General features: G+C 39.6%; 2 protein-coding genes across 4 annotated transcripts in view; both read left to right on the top strand.

Moving 5' to 3' along the window:
- TUT7 (terminal uridylyl transferase 7) overlaps positions 1–7,763 on the top strand; it is a 34,624-nt gene extending 26,861 nt beyond the window's left edge. For all 3 annotated transcript variants that reach the window (XM_008934194.3, XM_018080962.2, XM_018080961.2), the window contains exons 26-29: positions 2,417–2,736; positions 4,445–4,521; positions 4,672–4,735; positions 6,365–7,763. In XM_008934194.3, the coding sequence (XP_008932442.3) occupies positions 2,417–2,736; positions 4,445–4,521; positions 4,672–4,735; positions 6,365–6,432 (529 nt within the window). In that variant the 3' untranslated portion in view covers positions 6,433–7,763. The remainder of the gene's footprint in view (positions 1–2,416; positions 2,737–4,444; positions 4,522–4,671; positions 4,736–6,364) is intronic.
- A 5,283-nt stretch (positions 7,764–13,046) lies between these two features.
- ISCA1 (iron-sulfur cluster assembly 1) lies at positions 13,047–16,794 on the top strand (the record flags this gene model as incomplete). The annotated part of the gene is made up of 3 exons (XM_029962901.1): positions 13,047–13,124; positions 14,895–15,000; positions 15,463–16,794. Coding segments are annotated over 3 exons (333 nt in total), but the record flags the coding sequence as incomplete, so codon positions are not given.
- Positions 16,795–22,122: the final 5,328 nt, after the last annotated feature.

The following is a 22,122-nucleotide window of genomic DNA, read 5'->3' as shown; positions in this document are numbered from 1 at the left end:
GGAAAGGAGTAGTCAAAGAGAAAAGCAGAGCTCAATAACTGTGTTCTGTGAAAAGCATTCATGGATGCATTTTATACTTTTTTTATTCAATAGCATCTACTACCAGAACTCTGCGCTGCCAGCAAGACACAATTTTATCATGTTCACAGAATCCTGTAATTCATGTCAAAAAGCAAAACAAGAATGCATTATTTTTTGTAAGCACACACATATGAGAACAATGTTCTGTTTTATATCCAAGAGAATGTTTCCTGACCCTGAACAACCACATGTCAAATATTCAACAATTTTCTTTTTGCAACAGATAAATTGGCTATATGGCTTTTGTTGCTCTTCCTGTTATGAAATGTCTAAACTTGAAACTGATCGTTTCATTTTGTTTTCTAGTTTAGACAAATCTCTTTAAAGACTTCATGTCTATAAAATAGTGAAAACTGACAAATAAAACTTAAAAAGAATGAAATCTTGAAAAAGCCTTTATGCTCACTTGTAAGATGGATGGCAAAATCTAACCATTGTTTAAAGTCTATCTATGTTAAAAGCTGTAACTAAAAATCACCTAAATAAAAAAATACATTGGGTTGAATGAAGTAGCTGTTCTATTCCACATTAGAGAATTGTGAACTTATATTCTTGAGACTATTAATTTGGACATTTACTCAACTTCAGCAAATGCAAGTACAGTAGCTGATGATAGTTTGAAATTAAAGAGTGCTGAAGGTGGTGCAAAATGTCTAAACTACTATCTCACATGGATTTTTAATCTTGCATTCTAAAGTGAAACACCAGTTCATTGCACATACTCAGCTATGTTCAACAAAACATTAGAGGGAAAGTACGTGGGATTATGCATCTAAGAACAGAAATGCCTTAGCGGGTAAAACCACTGATACATTTGAGTCCTCTGTCCATTCATTGCAATAGGGGTGCTGTCTATGGAGTGCAAACTAGTTGTCTGTTTTCTGTAGTCTCTTCTTACTTATTCCCTCAGCATCTGCAGTTGCTGTATAAGAGATGTTAGAGCATATACATGCCCTGGTCTGGTAATGCTCATTTGTGGACTGGATTTGTTTTATGATTTCGTCCTTTTAGTTGTTTGTTTGGGTTTTTTTTCCTGAACCTGATTGTCCTGGTTTCCTTAACAGTCTTTTGTGGCAACCAGTTCCATAAGAGTTCTGACCGATGTGTAAAGTAATACTTTCTTGTATCTGTTTGAAGCCAATCTCTTTTTAGTCATCCATTAACTTGCTATGTCCCTAATAAGGATGTTAAATAATATTGGTCCAAATACAGACCTTTAGGAACACCACCCATAGCTGGTCTTCACAGGGACACCAGGCTATTGACCACAATGCTTGGAGTGCAGCTATCCAGCCAGTTCCTTATCCAGTGAGTGGTCCATCTGTCAAGTCCATGTCTTTCCATTTTAGAGACAAGTATGTTGTGTGGGACAGTGCTAAATGCTTTGGACAAGTCCAGGTAGATGATATCAGCCACTCTTCCCTTACCCACCAACTCTGTAGCCCTCTTATAGAAAGCTACCAAATTTGTCAGGCATAATTTGCCCTTAGTGAAGGTGTGTTGGCTGTCACCATTTGCCTGTCTGTTTTCCACATGCCTTAGCAATAGGTTCTAGGAGGATCTGCTCCATGATCTTACCAGGCAGAGGTGAGACTTAACAGCTTGAGGTGAGACTTGAAGCTCATGCCATTCTTTTGCCCGTTCATGCCATTCTTTTGCCTGTTCATTCAGTTTTGTGAAGTATTTTCAAGTTGCTTGCAATTAGCACTGCATCTCATGACCAGAGGAGCCTAGTAACATCTTCAGTCTTGGAGGTTTCACTGATGTCTCCTTCTCTAGGTCATGTATAAGGAAAGATGTTAGATGAAACAAGTCTGGCAGTGGTAGCTGTTTCCCCACTGCTAGATCTTTAAGTTACATAGAATGTTAGAAGCTAATCCCAATAGGCATTAGTCTCTACTTTTAGAGTGAATATGCACAGGTTCAGAAGGAAGGAACTGAGTTTTGATCAAATTGTACAAATAGGAAAAAAAATAGAACAGCAGCCCTGTTTTTTTACACTTTGCTGGCATTTTGCTTCGTGTGTCTTTTCTTCCACTGTCTGCAACTTGAGCGCCCAGATTTTCAGTCATGTTTATACTTTTCGAGTTATAACTATTAGAATTTAGGACTGTATTGTCATCTAATTGTAAGGTTAAGTTATAAATATATGTTACATCAGTGTAGCACTGTTTGGTAAGAGAGTCAAAGGGAAAGGTACATGAATTCACTTTATTTAACCCACTGAAAAACTACTGTTGTCTGTGGACAGCACGTGGTTTTTCATTCTGTTTTTTTTGACTCTGTGTATGAATGTAAGGCCTGTGAACTCTGCAGCATTTCTCTGCTTCTGCAGACTAAGACGGCGTCGTGATTATGAAGGTACACAGAGGTATGCTGAAGTCAAGGAGAAAAGAAGCAAAGAGGACAAAGAAATGCATAATAAATCAACAGAAAAGGAGAGCTCAATCAAGGAGGGGAAGTTGCATGTATGTACACCTCAGAAGAGGAAAGTAGCAAGGGCAATAGTGGAAACTGGAAGGGAGAAAACTCCCAAGCAATCAGCAGAGAAATGGAAGCGCCCGGAAGACAGAGACTTAAGAGAAAAACGTTGTTTTATCTGTGGAAGAGAAGGTCATATTAAAAAGGAATGCCCACACTATAAAGGAGTTGCAGGTATGAAACAGATCAGGCTGAGTAGTTTAAACAGCGCTTATAGGTTTTTGGTAATTTTTTGAGGATTGACTAACAGGTAAGGTTTTTACCTTGAAAGGCATCATGTAAATGCTATCTTTTTTTATTTAAATGCAGTCACATTTAACCTCTTTTCTCCTCATCTTCACCTTTCATTCAGAAATTTGCTGCATCCCAGGGGATCTGGTATGGTTTCCCTTAGCAGATATTTGTAATGAAAAGGGTATGAGTATCAGTTATGTTGAAATTGCTTCCGGTGTTGTCACAATATATGAGCTTGCTAACATTTCAGATTACAGCTTCTATTCCAGTACATCATAATTGCAACAAAAGCTAGCATTATGTAGCTCTTCACATCACCTAAACCAGAATTATTCCATATGAACCTGAAGTCAGTATGAAAGTATACAGATTGCTCAGATGGAATACTGTGAATTAAATAAAATAAAGAATATTTCTGCCAATTCAGCAGTTGGAGGGATACAGCAGTCCGTCTTACAGATCCTGACTGACAGACCTGAATGAAAAAATGAAATACTTCTGCTTAGCAGTATCTAAGTCATCCTTTAAATAATTTGGATCATCTGTGTTGTGAAGGAATATCTTTCTTAGATAAAACTGAGGCTTAAGACAATAGATAGTATTTGTGGTTAGGTTCCAAAGGAGCACTGTGTCACAGTTCCCTGTAGGTAAACCTAAGTCCATTTAAATTCAGGCTGGAATTACAGATTACTCATGGCTTGACCTCTTAAAGGAACAGATAGGAATCTTGTGTATAAACATTTTTCAAACCAGCTTTTCTCTACTAGCAAAAACATTCTGTCTGGCTTAGGTCAGGAGACCCTTCATAATCAGATGTATTTAGTGAAAGAGGGCATAACACTGTGTTAAAATACTGGAAGAGGGAGAAAAGTGGTACAAATATATTCAGAACTGTGAAGGTATTTAGAAGGATTCCTAGTTTGATAGACCTCTAGAAGTATTGGATGTTCAGAAAAGATGTTTAAAAATTGAAGTCATGCTTCATTCAGCCTCTGACCTTTTGAAGGTGTATGTCAAGTCTAAATTTAACTTTTGAGTTTGTTTATCTTTGACCTTGTCTCGTTCAGCTTTTCTTTCTGCCATTCTGTTTGCCATGATACTGAGTTTGCTAAGGTGGAGGGGAATATGCCTGAGTTGTAGTTAATGGTTTTTAGCATTCATCATAGGGGAACTGTGCTTAGGCTGTACAGTATATATGTCTAAAATAATAAATTCTGGAGTAGGCGTTTTTGTCTGTTACCTGAATTTTGGGAATTTCTGTATTTGAATTTGAAAGGAATTGCTATAGGTTGGGCTTTGTCTTACATTGCTTGCTTAGTGCCTGAAGTGTTCTCTCTAGTTGAATAAAGTACTATGAACAAATGAACCTGAGAGGTCAGACTTTGCTCTTTGATCTGCTACATTTTGTAAGACTACGGACAATTCACTTATCACCATATCTTCATTCATTCTAAGTTCCCTGGTTCTGGGTGGGTTCCTAACATGTCACCTGTGTCAGTTTTCCATGTTATAAAATTAAGGAAATTTACACTGTCTTACCTTCTATTTTCTGTGATTCTAGATTGCAAATATTTTGATATTCTTCTCTTATGATATCCGAAATGGAAACTAGTTTCAAGTTAGCAACTCATTGTTATGACTTTTTCAGGTGGCTCAAAACCAGAAGTGTCGTGTGGATCCCCTTCTTTGCCCAGTACTGTCAAACATGCTGGTAGATTAAATCAGGTAAACACCAAGTGTCCCTTTTGTTTGATCTTTAATTTTTTATATGGTTTAAAGTCCATATAAAGTAATTAAGAATGACTTTCAGGGAAAACCTTTTATGTTGTGGAATGACATATTTCAATTTTGTTGATGTGTGTATGTTTTTTATAGGGAGTGCTTATACATGAAGAAAAAAAGAAACAAAAAGGAAAAGTGTTTTTGAGTCCCCAGTCAGGTTTGTATCTCTTCATTTCAGTTTAGAAACTGTGTAAAAGCAGTGTTGGCAGCAGGTTGAGGGCAGTGCTCTGCTCTGGTGAGAACTCACCTGGAGCACTGCATCCAGCTCTGGGGTCCCCAGCACAGGAAGGATATCAACCTGTTGAAGCGAGTCCGGAATAGGGACACAACAATGATTAGAGGGATGGAGCACCTTTCCTATGGACAGGCTGAGTAGGTTGGGGTTGTTCAGCCTGGAGAAGAGAAGGCTCCAGGAAAACTTTATTTTGGCCTTTCAGTTATAGAAAGGGGCCTGTAAGAAAGGTGGGGACAAACTTCTTAGCAGGGACTGTTGCGATAGGACATGGGGTAACGGTTTAAAACTGAGAGTCAACTTTAAGATGAGATTAAAGGAAGAAGTTCTTCACAATGAGGGTGGTAAAACACTGGCACAGGTTGCCCAGAGAGGTGGTGGATGCCGAATCCTGGGGAACATTCAAAGTCAGGTTGGGTGTGGTTCTGAGCAACCTGATCTAGTTAAAGATGTCCCTGCTCATGGTAGGGCAGTTGGACTAGATGACTTTTAGAGGTCCCTTCCAACTCAAACTATTCTATAATTATATGATTCTCCATCACTCCATATGGAAGCTCTGCCTAATTTGCTGAACATAGTGGCAGTCTGGATAGATTGAAGACACTCTTTTTTTTTTTTTTTCAGCTGGAAACATGTACAATTTTTAAGTTTTGTTTTGGAAGCAAAACTTGGGCATAAAAATTCTGTGCACTTATTTTATTGTGAAGGATATGGTGGGTTTTTATCAGTATCTCTTTCCTGTTTTGGCACAGATGGGGTTCTTTGGTTGTTCAGGGACAAAACATGGAGTGCTTTCTTGGGCATTTTCCTCAGAGTAATTGTCTAGAATTATACATGATAAAATAACTTGGGAGAGACAATCAAACTACATCCTTGGTCTGAGCTGCCAAAATGCAAACAAGTTAGAATTACATTTAAAAGTAGTAGTGAGATTATATTATAAAGGCCTTTATGTATTCTTTCTGGATCAGAGATGTTTTGCTTCAGATGCATGATTACAAATGTAACTTCCTTACAGTAATTTCACATACTTATTAACAGGTACAATGAAGATTTTAAAAACAACTGTTTTTTTCAATTATTTTGAGTTTCTAGTACAACTCTGCAAACCTTTTAGCAGCTTGGGTTTATAATATACAAATCTCTACTGAGGCAGCTGAAGGGAGACCTAATTAGTTTTCCAAAAATTGTAAAGACTTTACTGCAATTAACTATCTCAAATTATCAGTTTTGTTGGGAAGACACAGTGGATTTTGTCTTCACCGCAAGGCTTTTTCAAATCTATGTTTGGGGATTTTTAACACAAAGTGATCTGTCACTAGATGTTTAGTTGAAAAAAATGCTGATTTTCAATTTTGTATTTTAATATTTCTTACTGTCCTTCAGCAGGTAATGATCTAAAATTGATCTGTGTGTCCTTTCATTATAGTTTGACTTAACAGTAATTATCTCCTTTCTGATTCTTTCAGTTGGTTTATGCCTTGTCTTTTTTAAAAAAAAGAAAGAAAAAAACAATACCTTTAAAGTGTGATGCTTTCTTCCTCCCAATCTTAGGCAGCCTTTCCAATAAATACATGACTCAGGGAAAAGCCTCACAGAAGAAGACCCAGCAAGAATCATGAGGGTTATTAAGCCCTGGTAAATTGCAGTACAGGCCCATCATTCGTTTAAAAGAAATGTCCTTGGCTAAAGCATCTGGATTCACAGGACAGCAGCACAGACAACATTCGACTTAAGTTTTATTTTAGATTGCTTGTACAAGCAACTGTGGATTCTAATATGGAACCCTGCTCTTAAATAGATTGTTTAAACATTTTAATAGAAAGCCGTGATGTTTTGTATTTGTTTACTAGGTAAATCATCTAGAAAAGGGCAGGTACTAAAATGAACTGGTTTCAACGTTTTGTTGTTCCACCTGACCATCTTAAACTGCACTAAAATTGTGTGCAAGCCAAATAAATTATATTTTCTTCAAAAATTAATTTTTTTGAAGGAGCAAATTATATTTATTAATGTTAATTGTTTACTGAATCCTTGTGTAAGTGTTTGAAATGTTTGTAGATTGGTACATTATCTTTAATTTCTGTAGAGAACTGAAAACATAGACACTAGTAAAACAATCCCTGGCCAAGGAGCGCCGTTGAGATTTTGTGAGGTTTTTTTCTGTTCTGTGACTTCATGGGAGTTCATTTGCTGCTGTGCTTGTGTTCAAGCAGAAAAAAAGACTAAGAAACAGGTCTGTCCTGTTTTGTTGCTGCTAAGAATCTTTTTCAAGGCCTTGGGGATACAGACAAAAGGAATAGAAGTATTTTAAGGAATAGAGTTATTATATTTGGCAAATGGGGAAAAACACACGTCTGTTTTCATAGAATGTGAAGAGAATCCTTGTACCAGTCAAGAATTTACATTCATTAGTAGTATGAACTTGAGCTTTACTTGAAGTCCTTCCAGAACTGGTAATGTACCATTTTATCTTGTTCAGGAAAGGATGAATTACATGTTAAAATGGAAACCACTGTTAATTTATGAGTCTGAAATAAATTAAAAAAAAAATCAGATTTAAGATCTTGTAATTTTTCTGAGGTTGTAGTTTTCAATGTTCCTGACATAAATGTAAAATTAATGATGAGTTATTAGAATTATCTTTGTTTTAGAAATATCATGTTCAATTTTTTTTTCCTTGTCCATCTATTCTTATTAAAGTTGAAAACTAGAATTGCCAAAGTGGTCTTAAGGAACTGGGATCCTAACTCGTGCTTTGGTTTTCATCCATCTGAAGTCAGCTATCTGTGAACTTCTAGATGTGCTACTTTCACAAAGAATTTGTTCTGTGTACTTTTCTAAACATATTTTCAAGCAAAATATTAGCCAGCAACAAAGAGACAATAATTCCAACTTTGTCTTCTAGAGCATATTTCATCATCTGAAATAAAGTCAGTTCTTCCCTCCAAAATAAATTAATTATTGTAGTTTTTCACTCATATATATAAAAAAAAGGCTGACATGAATTCTGTGTGCTTTGTTTAACCCTTTGTTCAGAGTTCCAGTTTTGCTGATGAGAATGAATTGTGTAAACCTCTAGGGGACTATGGCTTAATCTCAGAGACAGAAGTTATTTTTAAAAGAAAAACATAATCAGATTTATGTATACTCACCCTTTTATCTTTGTGATACTTTGTAGTTCAGTGGTGACATTTTCAACAGTGAAATTTCTAAACTTGCATCTGGATAAAAACTCATTCTGCAGATCCACGAGTCTTCTCATTTGAAGATGCTGTTTCCTTATGCAACTACTAATTCTATATAGTTGCTAATCTCAGAGCCCTGAAGTGAAATGCCTAAACTTGGGATATATATTACAGACATTAAACTATTAAGCAATCCCTTGTTTGTTTAAAAAGTTTTTAAATACCACAGTCATAATTTACAGGATGTCTGACATAGAAGAAATGCAGTTGAGGAGGCATAGCATATATATCTGCTGGACTAAGTTGTAAAGTATAGGAGATTGAAAATTAAAATTGGAGACCTGTAAGTTCTTCATAACAATTCTTGACATAGAAGATACCCTGTTTGCCTCATGAGAGTATGTTCTCAAGGGAGCAACTTTGCACATAGACACACTGCATTAGTAAAAAGTTTCTAGAAAAGGAATTATATTAAAAGTAACAGTAATAAGATAATAGTTTACAACTAAATTCATACTAATAAAATGTAGTAATAAATACTAATAAACAAATAGTTTTAGAAGACCTCTTTTGAGCCACTTGCATACTCTGTCCCTTTATGCCTGCATAAAGACTGTGAGTGATTATATTGGGTTTAGCTGAGCTGGAGTTCATTTCCTCACAGTAGCCCTCACAGTGCTGTGCTTTGCATTGGTAGCTAGAAGGGTGTCGATAACACACCACTGTTTTGGCTACTGCTGAGCACAGCATCGGCACTGTAACATTCCTTCCTTAGCTGAGGGCAAGATCCTGGGAGGGGACCCAAGTAGGCCAACTAACAAAAAGGGGTATTCCATACCATATGATGTCAGCTCAGATAGAAAAGCTAAAGCATGGAGCAGGAAGGCAGGCATTCATTGTCTCCAATGGCTGCCTGCTGAGGAATCATCACATGTCCTGAAGCCCTGCTGCTCGGGAGTGTCTGACCATCGCTGCTCATGGGAAGTAGAGAAAAAACCCTGCTATCTTTCGCTTCGCTTCACTTTTGCGCACATAAGCTTACAGTTTGCTTTTTGCTTTAAATAAACAGCCTTATCCCAACCCAAAGTGCACACAGAGGTATCTTCGCTACAGCTGATATGTCAGCATTACATGATTATTAATTTTTGTTCTCTGCATTCCTGTTACATATTATGACATTTCCCAACACTTATTAGCATATATCCTTATAAGATCTCTCAGTGGCTTCACCAGGGGTCTCTGGTGGTCATTTCTGTCTGGAGCCCCCAAAGTTCTAAGTGACTGCCTTATGAACATCTTTAAGACAATACACCTGGTTACAGAGTAAATGGGTGTTGCCCACCTGGCTGTTTTGGTCCCATTCTTCATTGTTTATTTACTTTGCTTGGCTAGTTTCTTTAAATTGCTTGGCTCAGCTATAGGTAATTTTCCATGGTACATTCTCTTGTACTAGTCCTGTTACACTTCAAAACTCTAGTATCAGGACTAAATGGTGTGTAGAGCAGAACGGAGACACTGTAAGCCATGCTCCCTGGCACAGGAGGAAATTTGGTGGTACTTTCTAGCTGATAAGCTGCACGGCAGCTGAAAACCAAGAGAGATAAAGGAAGACATCCCACTGTTGAATCAGCAACCATGGTGAAATCATTCTCCTTGGACTGATGCATTTCCCATCCCAAGGTTATTTCAGGTACTAACTGAGATATCCACCCCAGGGTATGACCACTGCTCACTGAGTAAGATGTATGATTGGAGTCACTCAAGCTCTACCTAAACATAAGGAAATAATACAAAAGTGAGTTAAGAATAGGGGGAAATTAGGGAAGACTCCATCATAATTTTTGGGGTCAGTCAACAGGCTGAACCCATCTTTTCCCCCATGGGGATGCCTATCAGGTAGGAACAGTGTTCTATGCACACTGAATTACTATCTTCAGCTAGCTTTTCTTTGGGATTAGAGCTCGTTAATAGGTTGCTTTGAATACGTTTTTGCAGTCAGATATTATCACCAGCAACCACTGAAACTTGCCTTGTTAGAATCCTGGGCTGCATCAAAAGCAGCATAGCCAGCAGGCTGAGGGAGACAATCCTGCCTCTCTGCTCTTCTCTGGTGAGACCTCACCTGGAGTGCTGTGTACAGTTCTGGTGTCCCCAACTTAAGAGCATGGAATCGTTGGAGCAAGTCCAGAAAAGGGCAACGAAGTTAGTAAGAGTACTGGAGCATCTCCCCTTCCAAGATAGGCTGAGAAAGTCGAGGCTGTTCAGCCTGGAGAAGAGAAGGTTGTGTGGAGAACTGAGTGACCTTCCAGTATCTAAAGGAGGTTTACAGGGAAGCCAGAGAGGGACTCTGTCAGGAACTGTAGTGATAGAACAAGAGGGGAAATTTAGGTTAGATATTAGGAAGAAATTCTTTACTGTGAAGTTGGTGAAATGCTGGGACAGGCTGCCCAAGCAGGTTGCAGATGTTTCAACCCTGGCAATGTTCAAAGCCAGGCTGGATAGGGCCTTCAGCAACCTGGTCTAGCGGATGGTGTCCTTGCCCACGGCAGGATACCAGGGCTGGATTTTATCTTTAAGGTCAATTCCAACCCCTTAACGTTCTGTATCAATAAAGACTGTTATTCCATCATCAGTTAACGTGAGTCCTTCAGGGGCGCCGACAGACTAATCAAACATTAAAGGATTCGAGAAAAACCTTCCCTTTTCACGTGACACCAGACAGCTGTTTTCGCTGCGTCCCCCGCGGGTGCACCCTGAAGAGCAGCGCGTCCGACCCGCCGGCCCTTTATCGCAGCGCGCAGCCCGCCGCCGGCGGGGCCGCCCGGGCCGGCGGAGCCGCCGCTCGTCAGGCGGGCCGGCGGCGGTGCGTGCGCGGTGGCGGTCAGTGGGGCGGGCGGCCCTGCTGATGGCCAGGGCGGCGGGATGGCCTCTCCTGGTGCGTCGCTACGGTGCGCGCCGTCAGCAAGGCAGGATCAGGCGACCCGCGCCGCTCCTACCCTGTAGCTGCCGCGGTGGGCGCGGGGCAGGGCCCGGGGCCGAGGCTCCTCAGGGGTGCGGGAAATGGCCACGGCTCCCCGCCCCGGGTCCGGGGAGGCGGCCGCCCTGGCGAGGCGAGTGGGGACGAGGACGGGGCCGGGCTGCTTGGCGGGAAGCGCGGGGGGACCGCGGGCGCCGGAGCCCCCCCCCCTGCGGCGGGCGATGCTCGGAGGGGAGTGCTGCGAGCGGCCGGGGGGCTGTCCTTCCCCCTTCGAGTTCAGGGGCTGCTGCTCCTCGCTAATCCCGCTGACAGAAGGTCCCCCGCGCCGGCTGGGGAACCGCGGAGTCCCAGGGCAGGACCAGAGCGGCCCTTCGTGCACGGGGCCTTGTTGCCCAGGCACCCCAGGAAGTGTATTTTATGCATTTATTTAAAATTTTTTTAAAAAGGAAATGCATTACCTACCAAAGCTGACGAATAGGTTGTTTCCACGAAGGATTTATGTCCTGTTGTTAATAATAAAGGAAGTGCATTCTGTACTAGCGGCCGTACTGGGGAGGCCACGCTTTAAAACTTGGTGTTCGGTCATGGGTTGGACTCGATGATCTCAGAGGTCTTTTCCAGCCTAATTGGTCGTGAGAGGGGTCAGTGCAGAGGAAAGTACAGTCAGTTCCCTCCAGGAGCAGGGGCAGATTGTGTGCGCACACAGTTCAGTCGTTTGTCAGAGCAGGTGGTGCCTTTTCAGTAGTGGTTCTGTAACAAACGAAGAGTGGGAGCAGTAATTAGAAAAAATTTTCTACTGCAAGGCTGTTTGTGGTTTGCTTTGTATGTTTAAGCCGGCTCAGTGTAAGAACTTCATCTTACTAATGCTTTTGCTTTTCTCAGTGTCTTAGAAACTTGTAGGCATGTGATGGAAATTTTAATGCTTGTGTTGTATTCTTGAATTTCTGCAACAACTAGATTTGCATGAACAGTGAATTTTATCTGCTGTAAAGTCACCCTCTAGGATAATGGGAAGAGAGAAGTAGGCCATAAGCCCTCCTGTGCCTAATTGAGAAGCTTCGCGGGTGCTGGTGGATGAGAAGCTGGACATGACCCAGCAATGTGCACTTGCAGACCAAAAAGTCAGTCATATCCTGGGCTCATCAAAAGCAGTGTGGCCAGCAGGGTGAAAGAGATGATTCTGCCCTTCTACTCTGCTCTGGTGAGACCCCACCAAAGTACTGCATTCAGCTCTAGTGTCCCCAACACAAAACAGACATGGAACTGTTGGAGCAGGTCCAGAGGAGGCCACGAAGTTGATAACGGGAGCAGAGCACCTCCCCTACAAACACAGGCCAAGAAAGTTGGGGCTGTTCTGCCTGGAGAAGAGAAGGTTACATGCAGACCTCATGGCAACCTTCCACTATCCAGAGGGGGCCTGCAGGGAAGCCAGAGAGGGACTCTTTGTCAGGAACTGTAGTGATAGGACAAGGAGTAGAGGGTTCAGACTGAAAGAGGGAAATTTAGGTTAGATTTATGGAAGAAATTCTTCTTTGTGAGGGTGTTGAGGCACTAAAACAGATTGTTCAGCGAAGCTGTGAATGCTCCATCTCTGGCAATGTTCAAGACCACATTGCATGGGGCATTGAGCAGCCTGGTCTAGTGGAAGGTTCCCTGCACACAGCAGGTGGGTTGGATCAAGGTGATCTTTAAGGTCCCTTCCAACCCAAACCATTCTATGATTCTAACAACCAAAGCCCCTACTTTTAAGCACTGCGTTTCTTGAGGTGGGTGAGGAGGCAAGTGAAGAGTTATTGTGTTCTATATGGATTAGTTTCAACAGACATCTGTTTTACAGCAGAGTGTGTATCTTCAGATACACACAGGCATCAGTTGCAAGTAGAACACAGAATAGTCAATACTGATAGGTGGCTAATGCTGAAGGGGGACTTTGCAGATGGAAGACAAATGTAAACTAAGAAAATCTGAGTACACAGAGTTGGAATAAAATTTTTTTACAGTGAAATTAAGTACACTGCACACTTTAATACATGCAAACACAGCAAATAAACAAACAGAATAATTTCAAATTTATGTGTATGGTTCTGTCTTTCAGACCCCATCTGCTGTTCAGAAGATAAAAGAGCTTCTGAAAGATAAACCTGAGCATGTAAGTATAGATAGACAGAGTCAGTCTGTACATTGTGCTAAGGTATTAGCACAGCTCAGCTCATGATTGCAAACGATTTCTGGCTAACTTAGAAGTTTGAAATAAACACTGAGGTGCTCATTAGTGATATTGACATCTTTTTTTTTGGAGGGGAATGCAATTCTCTGTCAAGCTTCATTTTGTTATAAAATGAAATGCAGGAATGAAATGAAATGCAGGAAATAACCAACTGTAATGACATTTCACTGTACAGTTACTGTTGAGATTAAAAAAACTGAAGAAGTTTTAAGCTTCAGATATTTTGGAGCTACATTTTAATGAAGCCTTTTAGTACGGCACAGTGGTGACTTCTAGAGGGGAAAGAGATCTTCAGTTGTTGATATTAAGAAGTAATTTAAGTTCTTTTAGAAATTCTCACTGTGAAGTATACAATAATAAAGTTATATTCATATGCATTAGAAAACATCTAATTCTTAGGAAACCTGCCAGACAATGTATTTTTCATGTAATCAGTGTTTCCCCAAATAACTAATTGAGCTTGTCATCTTTTCTTCTTCAGCAAAAGACACACAGAGTCTTCCTTTATAGCCTTCCTTTGTAAAAAAAGACACAGTCTTCCTTTGTAAAAAAAAGCATTAGATTTTCTTTACTGTAAGTATTACTATTACAAGAAGAATTATTTCTCTTTTCTCTTTCCTACAAGACCCATTGTTTGTTTTGCTTCCTGCTCATCTGCAACTCATTAGACTATTTGTTCTAATGTTTTAAACCATCCTAAGGAGGCCTTGGGCCTACAAATTACATGGTCAGTCATTCCCTTGCCATGAATGGTGTTTACATTTTCCAGCACATTACTGGTAGCAGTTCCTGTAGAGAAAGGTATTTAGTCTGAAAGGATCAGATGTAGTTTGTCTGAGAGCCCATTTGATGGCAGGCGATATGTTTTGATACATTTTTATCATAACATTGATTACAGAGATAGATAACAAAATTTGCCTCTTCAGTTATGAAGCACTGGTGTGTGGAAGGTGGTACAGATACTTCTGAAAGATTGTTGTGCACAGATAGTTTTCGATTTCATTAAAACCTTTTCTCAGCGCTTTCCTTACAGATATACTCTTTTTGTCAGACTTGTTGAATGCTGTGTTACAAACATTGACTAGGTTAGCTTTTAAGGTCAATTAAAACAGTAAGCAAATATACATACTTGAAGGGATTGCTTTTTAGGTGAAACTGGCAATAAAGGTAGTGACGAAATCAAAGTTTTTTCAGAACTTCAGTTTGAATTAAATTTTCTGATGGTGTCATTACAAGAGTTCTGTGAAAATCTGTTAGCTGCCCTTGTCTGGTCTCACAGCTTTATAATTATGTTACCATCAATAATCTTTACGTAGTACCTGATTTAGCATCTGAGTAAACTTCAACTTAAAGTCACAAAAATACTGTCTTTGAAATTTGACTGTCTTTATGAGACCCGGTACCTACAAGGATGCCAACAATGTGTTATTTCAAAACTTTAACATCCTTTAAGGCTTGATCCACAGCAGGAAGTATCTGATGTTTTCTTTTACCTTGGCAGTCAAATCTGTAAAAGGAAAAACATGTTACCTCTTAATCCATTAAGGTAATTCATTTCTCTATTAAGGCAGTGAAGAATAATAAATGTCAGCATTTTGTTGTTCTGCATACTTTTTAACTTGATGTTCCACAATATGTTTTAAAAGAGAAGTCATGCATGTGGTGGTGGCTTTTTGTTGTCTTTTTTTTTAGGTGGGTGTGAAAGTGGGTGTTCGTACAAGGGGATGCAATGGACTTTCTTACACATTAGAGTATACAAAATCAAAAGGAGACTCTGATGAAGAAGTAGTTCAAGATGGTGAGTTTCTGATGCAGCAGAAAAACATTTGGTGGTGGGGGGGGGAAAAACCAATCATTCTGAGAGAAGAACATTTGTTTTTTCAAAGTTTTGGGTCATCTTGTTGGATTCACAGACTTTAAGAAGGGTATGAAATGGTTTACTGTCTGTAATGCATGGGAATTGTGTACTGAAGCTGAGATTCGTTCACAGGTTCTACAGCTTATTTTCCTCAGTATCATTATTTTTTGTCCCCCATCACAATACAGACATGCATGTCCACACACAAGTAACGGTTCTAGACTGTTGCCAAACTTCTGTAGGTAGAGTGAAAACAGTGATGAAATTAGACCAGGGAAACCAAGTTATACTGGTAGTCTTCTTATTTAGCTCCTTTTTTTTTAATCACCTGGCAAAAGAGAATTTCAAAGGGAATGATGGTTTTGCTGTATGTAATTCCTCTTTTTTTCTGTTATCTTCAAGGGGTTAGAGTGTTTATTGAGAAGAAGGCACAGCTGACACTTCTAGGAACTGAAATGGACTATATAGAAGATAAGCTGTCCAGTGAATTTGTTTTCAATAATCCAAACATCAAAGGAACATGTGGCTGTGGAGAAAGCTTTAACATCTGAAATCTCAGGACTACTTCTTTGACTTTGAACTGCCCAAAACACATACTATTACAACATTCAGAAGCAGATGTGTTTCCTTCAGGTTCGTAGCCTGTGTAAAGTGGGGATACTCTTAAGAAAAATAAATAATTTTGAAAATGTAAGTTGTGTGGTAAATTCCACCACTGATGTAGTTATCCTGTAATTTGTGATGAGTTGGGATCTAAAAGGTAAGAACAGTAAGTGCTGCAAGTAACATCTCTGTACTTCCACTTGGCCAAGGAAATAAAATCTCACTGTTCTTTTCCTTTGTCATTTTCTTTATCCATCTTACTCATACTTGCCCATCCAAAACCATTTGAAAGAATACACTGTGTTCTGCTTTGATTCGAAGAAAACAAACAAACAAATGAACAAAAAAACCCAACCATTTGTGTGTGTGTTTATAGAAATGTATATATACAGGCACACAGTCCTTGCTTGCTTTATAGTTTTCTGATGCTTTCATCCTTTTACAAGTGCGTTTCTGATGGTTTATTTGCCCTTAAATCCAGGGAAATAGAAGTGTTGTTCATGTATTAATATAGTGGTTACACTGCTTGTAGAAATGCTTTGAAGAGGGCTAGCCTAAATTTAGGTTTTTTCCTTTCCTTGTTGAAGGCACAGTCTCTGCTGTACTTGGTCATTTTCAAATCAAGAAATATTTAGGCACTGGAGGACTAAATCGCGATACATGTGGGCCTTGTTTTTCACCCTTCTGTTGTTTGTCATTCCTCAATTAAATTGCAAAGTTGGTAAAACAGCCTCCACATTCTGATTCTCCATGTTCACAAGATGTGCTCTGTGTGTGCACCAAAAGCTATAAATGCTTTTTTTGAGAGACAAATTTTAGATTTCTCATTACTTTTTTTTTTTCTTTTGTAGTCATGCCTGCTACTAATTTTGTTACAGTCTGAACTCTTCTTTGTAACTCTCTAGGTATAGGATTCTTTCACCAAAGCTTATGGTAACTTCTGTTTAACTCCTGTCTTGAGGTTAACTTGGTAACAGGAGAAAATGTGTTTTTAATTTTAAAAAAATTAGTAGTTCATAATAGTTTTAATCTAGACAGTAATTAAAATATACAAGAGGCCATTTTTTTCTTTGGAATTTAAATGTACTTAATCAGAATTTGGTTTTATTAAACAAGTGTTTTTCGAGCTTATATGGTCTTCAGCCCTTTTTCACTGATGCTGAGGTGGAAGTGTAAATATCTCTCCAGACGTTCCCAAAACCTGTTATGAGAGAGGAACTGTTCTGCCCATTTATGTCCTGATTATCCAAAGATGACATTGTGCAGCTAAGCTGCTCACTTGTGCATGAGAGAAGATAACATCTGCCTGGGCAAATGATTGGAACAGGTGGTGAAACGGGTGCAAATAAAAAGTAAGGGGCAACAGGGATCTTGCAGTCAAGAACAAGAAGGTGTTGAGATGGGAGAGAACTGAGAGTATTAAGGCTGCATGTTGACAATCTGGAGGTCATCTTGATCTGGACAGTTGTGCCCATATGCCTGTCACCAACTGCCGTAGATGTAGAATTGCAGCTATAGTTTGGTTCTTCCCTTTATACTTTCCCCAGGCCAGAGGGAAGAATAAAAATTGAAAAATGAAATAATGCTTCATCTGCTTTATGTAGTGCACAGGAACAGAAAGTCAGAATTACCTATAGTCTAACACTAAATACTTGAATTTTGGTTGTATGTCACCTTTTGAAATAAAAACACTGTTTCCTTCAATAGTCAAGTATTCTACAGAGTTACTTTATGTAGTAATTCAGACATCACTGGTAATATACTGGCTAAGTGCTTCTGTAGTGCTGTAAGTCTTTCAATCTTGCCAAACAAAAACATAACATAGCTGCATTACACTTAAAACGCCAGTCTAGGGGCATTTCTTCAAATAAGACTTCAAATATGGTAACACTGGTGGTTGCTAAGAGTGCTGGTACTTACTCATTTAACTTGTTTTGGGGTGGGGGGGATTGGTTTGAGGTTTATTTTAAACCTGTGGCATGTATAGCAATCCTTTTCATGTGTTTGTGTGTATGCCCTGAGTGAAAGTTTGCACAGTTGTATTCCCATGAAATAATTATCTATGTTGTCACCTTACTAAGACAACTAATGCACAACGTGTTAAACTTCTGCTAAAGTGCTATTTACAGTTGCATATGAACATGATTTTGTTGATTGGTCTATTATAATTTTATGGAACTATATGTGTAGAGTCCACAGTTATAATAATAAATATTGCCTGTTGATAACCATGAAATATTCCTATCTTGAACAATTTTTTAAAGTACTAAAGCACAGGTTTGTGTGCTGGGATTACAAAGTAGATGCAATACTATTGTTACCTGAGTTAATGTTTCTCAAAAATATTAAACATTTCCAGATAGTATTATATTCCACCATTGAAAGAGCATAGAAACATATGGGGGAAAAAAATTAGTTAACTACATATGTAAGGTATTTTCACATACCCAGAAGGGTGACTAAATGCACAGACTTCTATTAAACTTCACAACACGGTGTTCTCGGGGTAAAAATTCTGGCAGGCAAGATCAATATATTTTGAAGGCTTTTATGTACCAAAAAGTCATTATGGTATGTTTTAATGCGGGATAATGATGTTGACCAAAGTAACTGTTGACATAAAACTTTTTCTTAACTGGTGAGATAGTTTGAGTGTGAGAGTCAAAGGGCATTCCTGGCCATTCCACTTGAGTGCTGTACCATGGCACTAATACACTGTAGTGTACGATGCTCATGATACACTTGGGGTTTTCTCTTAGGTATAGTCTTTCCATCTCTAAAGTTAGGCTTCCTTTTCCTGTTACGTGAAGATTCTGAACAGTAGGAGGTGAAGTAATAAATTCTGGAAAAATGTGAGAGATCATTGATACAATTGCATACTCATGATGCTGGAGAGAGAGAAACAAATCCTTCATCCGGTCAGGAGCCTGGAAAGGCAACAGTTACTTTTCTGTTGGAGCTCTTACAGAACTTACAGAAACAACTTGCTTGCATGACCAGGTCAGTATCCTTGTTTTTATAGCTCTTTTTGAACAGCTCAAGAAGACTTGTTTATGAAAACATTGAACAGTTCAATATGCAAGTCATCTGCACAACAGGTAATGGGACAAAAAGAATAGGAACTATAAGTAAGATGCAGGAAATGAGACTGAATTTTCATGTAAAAGAAACATTTTTTTTTTTTTTTTTAGTTAAATCCTATATTCTGTAGGTTGCTACTGTTGGGTTTTGGGTTTGCTTTTTTCTTTTTATTGTAATTACTATTCCCATTTATTTAAATTACCACCTTTAGTAGTGGAAGAAGTCTCCAGCCACACCATTATTGTGCTTACACTGGCTGCCTGGCCATTTATTAGTCAAATTTTATGATGCTAAAATTTTGCAGTTTTTTCTTACAGAAGAATTCCATAGTTGTCTGATGTGGCAGAGTATGCACCTCTGTCTTCATCCCAGGGGAACCCTCAAAAGAGTACTCAAATTTTAAAATAAAACAATACTTTAAAATTACTTTTTGTCATGACCAGTACAGCTTTTCACCTATAGAGTGATCTGCCAGTGAGCAGTATGAGCTGCTATGCATTTTACTGCCACTTCTAACAGAGATATGCTGCTTCCATATGGTGTCAAAAATGTAAGTACTTAATGGAATTCCACATGCATTTGGGCTTGAACAGCATTTGAATGGCAATTTTTGTTTGCAATGTCTGGCATTTTTCATAAAGAGAGGGACAGCAAGGGAAGAATAACTGCTCAATTTTAGCGGGGTCTTCACCCTCACCGTTTTCATCCCTTTCAGTGGGCTGTTCTTCATCCTGTGTGTGCCTTAGCTGGTAGCAGTGCGCTCCAGGCTCCCTACAAAGGGAACCCCGGAGTTCCAGACTGTTCGTGGGAACAGATACCTACTGACACTGGGTGACAGCAAGTTTCCAGTCCACACCTTTCAAAAGGCAAATCACCTTTCCCAATTCCCCTGTTCTAAGCTTCCTATTGGATTTCCCAAATATCAGAGCACTTTTGCTTATACTAGTGGAAACTATTGTTCAGCTCTGCTGTTTGTCCTTCCTGCATTCTGTTCTGTGCTTTTTATCTGGTCCTGAAAACGGGCAAATGATTGCAGAAATCCAAAATGCCAAACCACTTCCAAGCTTCTGTCTCTGGAATGTTTGCTAAAGAGGATGAGTTATGAGACAGATCAAACTTCTCTCAGCAGTTGTAAATTCAAAATTAAGGGGCTTTAATCGAGGAAGTGTGGAAAAAACAGAAGAAATAACAACCCTTTATTAAAAGATATATGTATGTTGGCAAAACCAGTAACAGAACACAAAAAAACTAGGCAGTAGTCCTAGGAAAACAAAACAAGTCCGAAGGAACACTTCCCTGTCCTTCAGCGCAGCCCTACCCGTGGCCGGCAGGGGGCGCTGTCGGGTGGCTGGAGGCGCAGAGCCTGCAGCTCTGTGGTGGCCGGCAGGGGGCGCTGTGGGCCCGGCGGTCCCCGCGGGCAGAGGAGGAGCTGAGGGAGCGGTCACAGACTGCGGGGGGGCCGGGAAGGAAAGGGGGGGTCCTTCCCTCTGTGGGGGAGAAAGGGGAGGCAGGCAGTACACTCCCGTGGGACTCACCGCTGTCTCAAGTGATGGCGTCTCAAAAAAAAACTCCCCCTTCTCTCCCGCGGGCACGCAAACTCTCCGATGAGGCACAGCAGATCCGGGGAGCGGGGCGGTCAGGCACGCCGAAGCCAGCAGGATGAGAAGTCGAGCTGACCAGGATGAGCAGCCAAAAGGAAAACCAGACCCCCCAGTCCCTCTCCCCAAATGCCTGCGTGCAGGCAGACCCCCGTCTCACCCCGAGAGCCAACAACGCAGTGAATTCGGCTAGACCTTTTGTAATGCTAATCGGCTCCCTTCCCCCTACTCAGTCCATTTTTTCTTGCAGTGAAGCAGGGAAAGAAAAAATTCACCTCTCAGATTATAACCTATAACAGCTTCTGATGCAAAAAGAAATGGAGAAGCTTTTTGATGAGCTCTGACTTTTCAAGAATTGGGTATTTTTCACTATTCTTCCTCGTCTTCACGACTTCCTAGAAAGAGATTGACTGGCATTTGGCTGGCATTGGGTGCTGGACATAAACTCAGCAGAGGTATACCCACTTCCTTAGGTTAGGTTCGTTAGAGGTTACAGCTTCCTTAGGTTCACTTTCTCCCTCCTAGTTATCTGTTTTATTCAAATGTCATAACACAGTGTTCAGACAAATTACATTTTTTAACTACTTTTGGACAATTCTATTAATCAAGGCATGAAGTGGAAAATTAGAGGGTTGTGTTTTTTTCATGGAGCAGTTGATTTCTACAGTCTTATAAACATTATAGAAGATAAGCATAATATTACATATCAATCCAAAGGGAATGTATTCTGTCATTATTGTGGGAGAATTGAGAATAGAATTAATTGTCTCTTATGTGATAATGCTTTTATCTTCATACCTGGCCTGTGATTACTTCTCATACAGTGTTTAGATTGTAAGGTTTTTGTTCCAAGGATGATTTTTTTGCATTGTATGAAGTTCAATGGCTACCAAACTGTGACTTTTGTCACTGCACCATTATTGTGAAAATTTTCCTGTATGCTTTTCAGGTATTGTCATCTCTCACAAATAAGAAAAATGAGCAGTAAAAGTACCCATGTTTTCTGGAGCAAGAACACATCTCTCATTTTTTTCTATGCTGTTAGCAGTAACATCTAACAACTGGGATGCTACAGCATGCAAACAAACACAGCTTTCTTTCTAATGAGTCTGTTCGTAGCAGTTGTTCACAAATAGATGTTGAAATGCACAATGCTGAATCACCAAGAACAGGAATGAGAATCCTACACATATCTTCATATCTTAAGATACAGAACAGTTCTCTAAATCAAAGTAAAAAATATCTGTTGCAGGAGGGCACAAAGAGTGCAGGTGTGTGACCCATGGCAAAAAGTTATACTCCCTTATGTGATTTTGCCAGGTTTTTTGATCCAAGACAAATACTCTGGGGAGAGGGAAGGGGAAGAGATATGTGCAAGATACACTACTTCAGGAAAAAGACACCAGTGAACATTCAAGACTTCCCTGATTTCTACAGTTCTGATGGCAAGCAGTCTGTACTGATAATTATTTATAGATGTCTTGGAGTACTACAAATGGGATTTTTCAGGAACAACAGAACAGAACTTAAACAAAAAATAAAAGAAGGAAAAACCTGAATTCTAAGAGCCAGCTCCTGGAAATAAGAATTCAGACATTACACTCTGAAATAATTTGTAAATAATAGAAACATGAATATATAGGACATAAAAAAAGATGTTTTTCAAAGCAAAAGTAGGCAAATAATAGTAATCTCCTGCATTTATTTACACCAAAGATTAATTTTTCCACAAAATCTGCAAGAAATATTGAAAACATATACAAAATCATGACAGGTGTTT

The sequence above is a fragment of the Manacus vitellinus genome, unplaced genomic scaffold (assembly GCF_001715985.3).
Source record: "Manacus vitellinus isolate BGI_N305 unplaced genomic scaffold, ASM171598v3 scaffold_50_pilon, whole genome shotgun sequence".
Taxonomy (NCBI): domain Eukaryota; kingdom Metazoa; phylum Chordata; class Aves; order Passeriformes; family Pipridae; genus Manacus; species Manacus vitellinus.
This window is presented reverse-complemented; position numbering and strand designations above follow the sequence as displayed.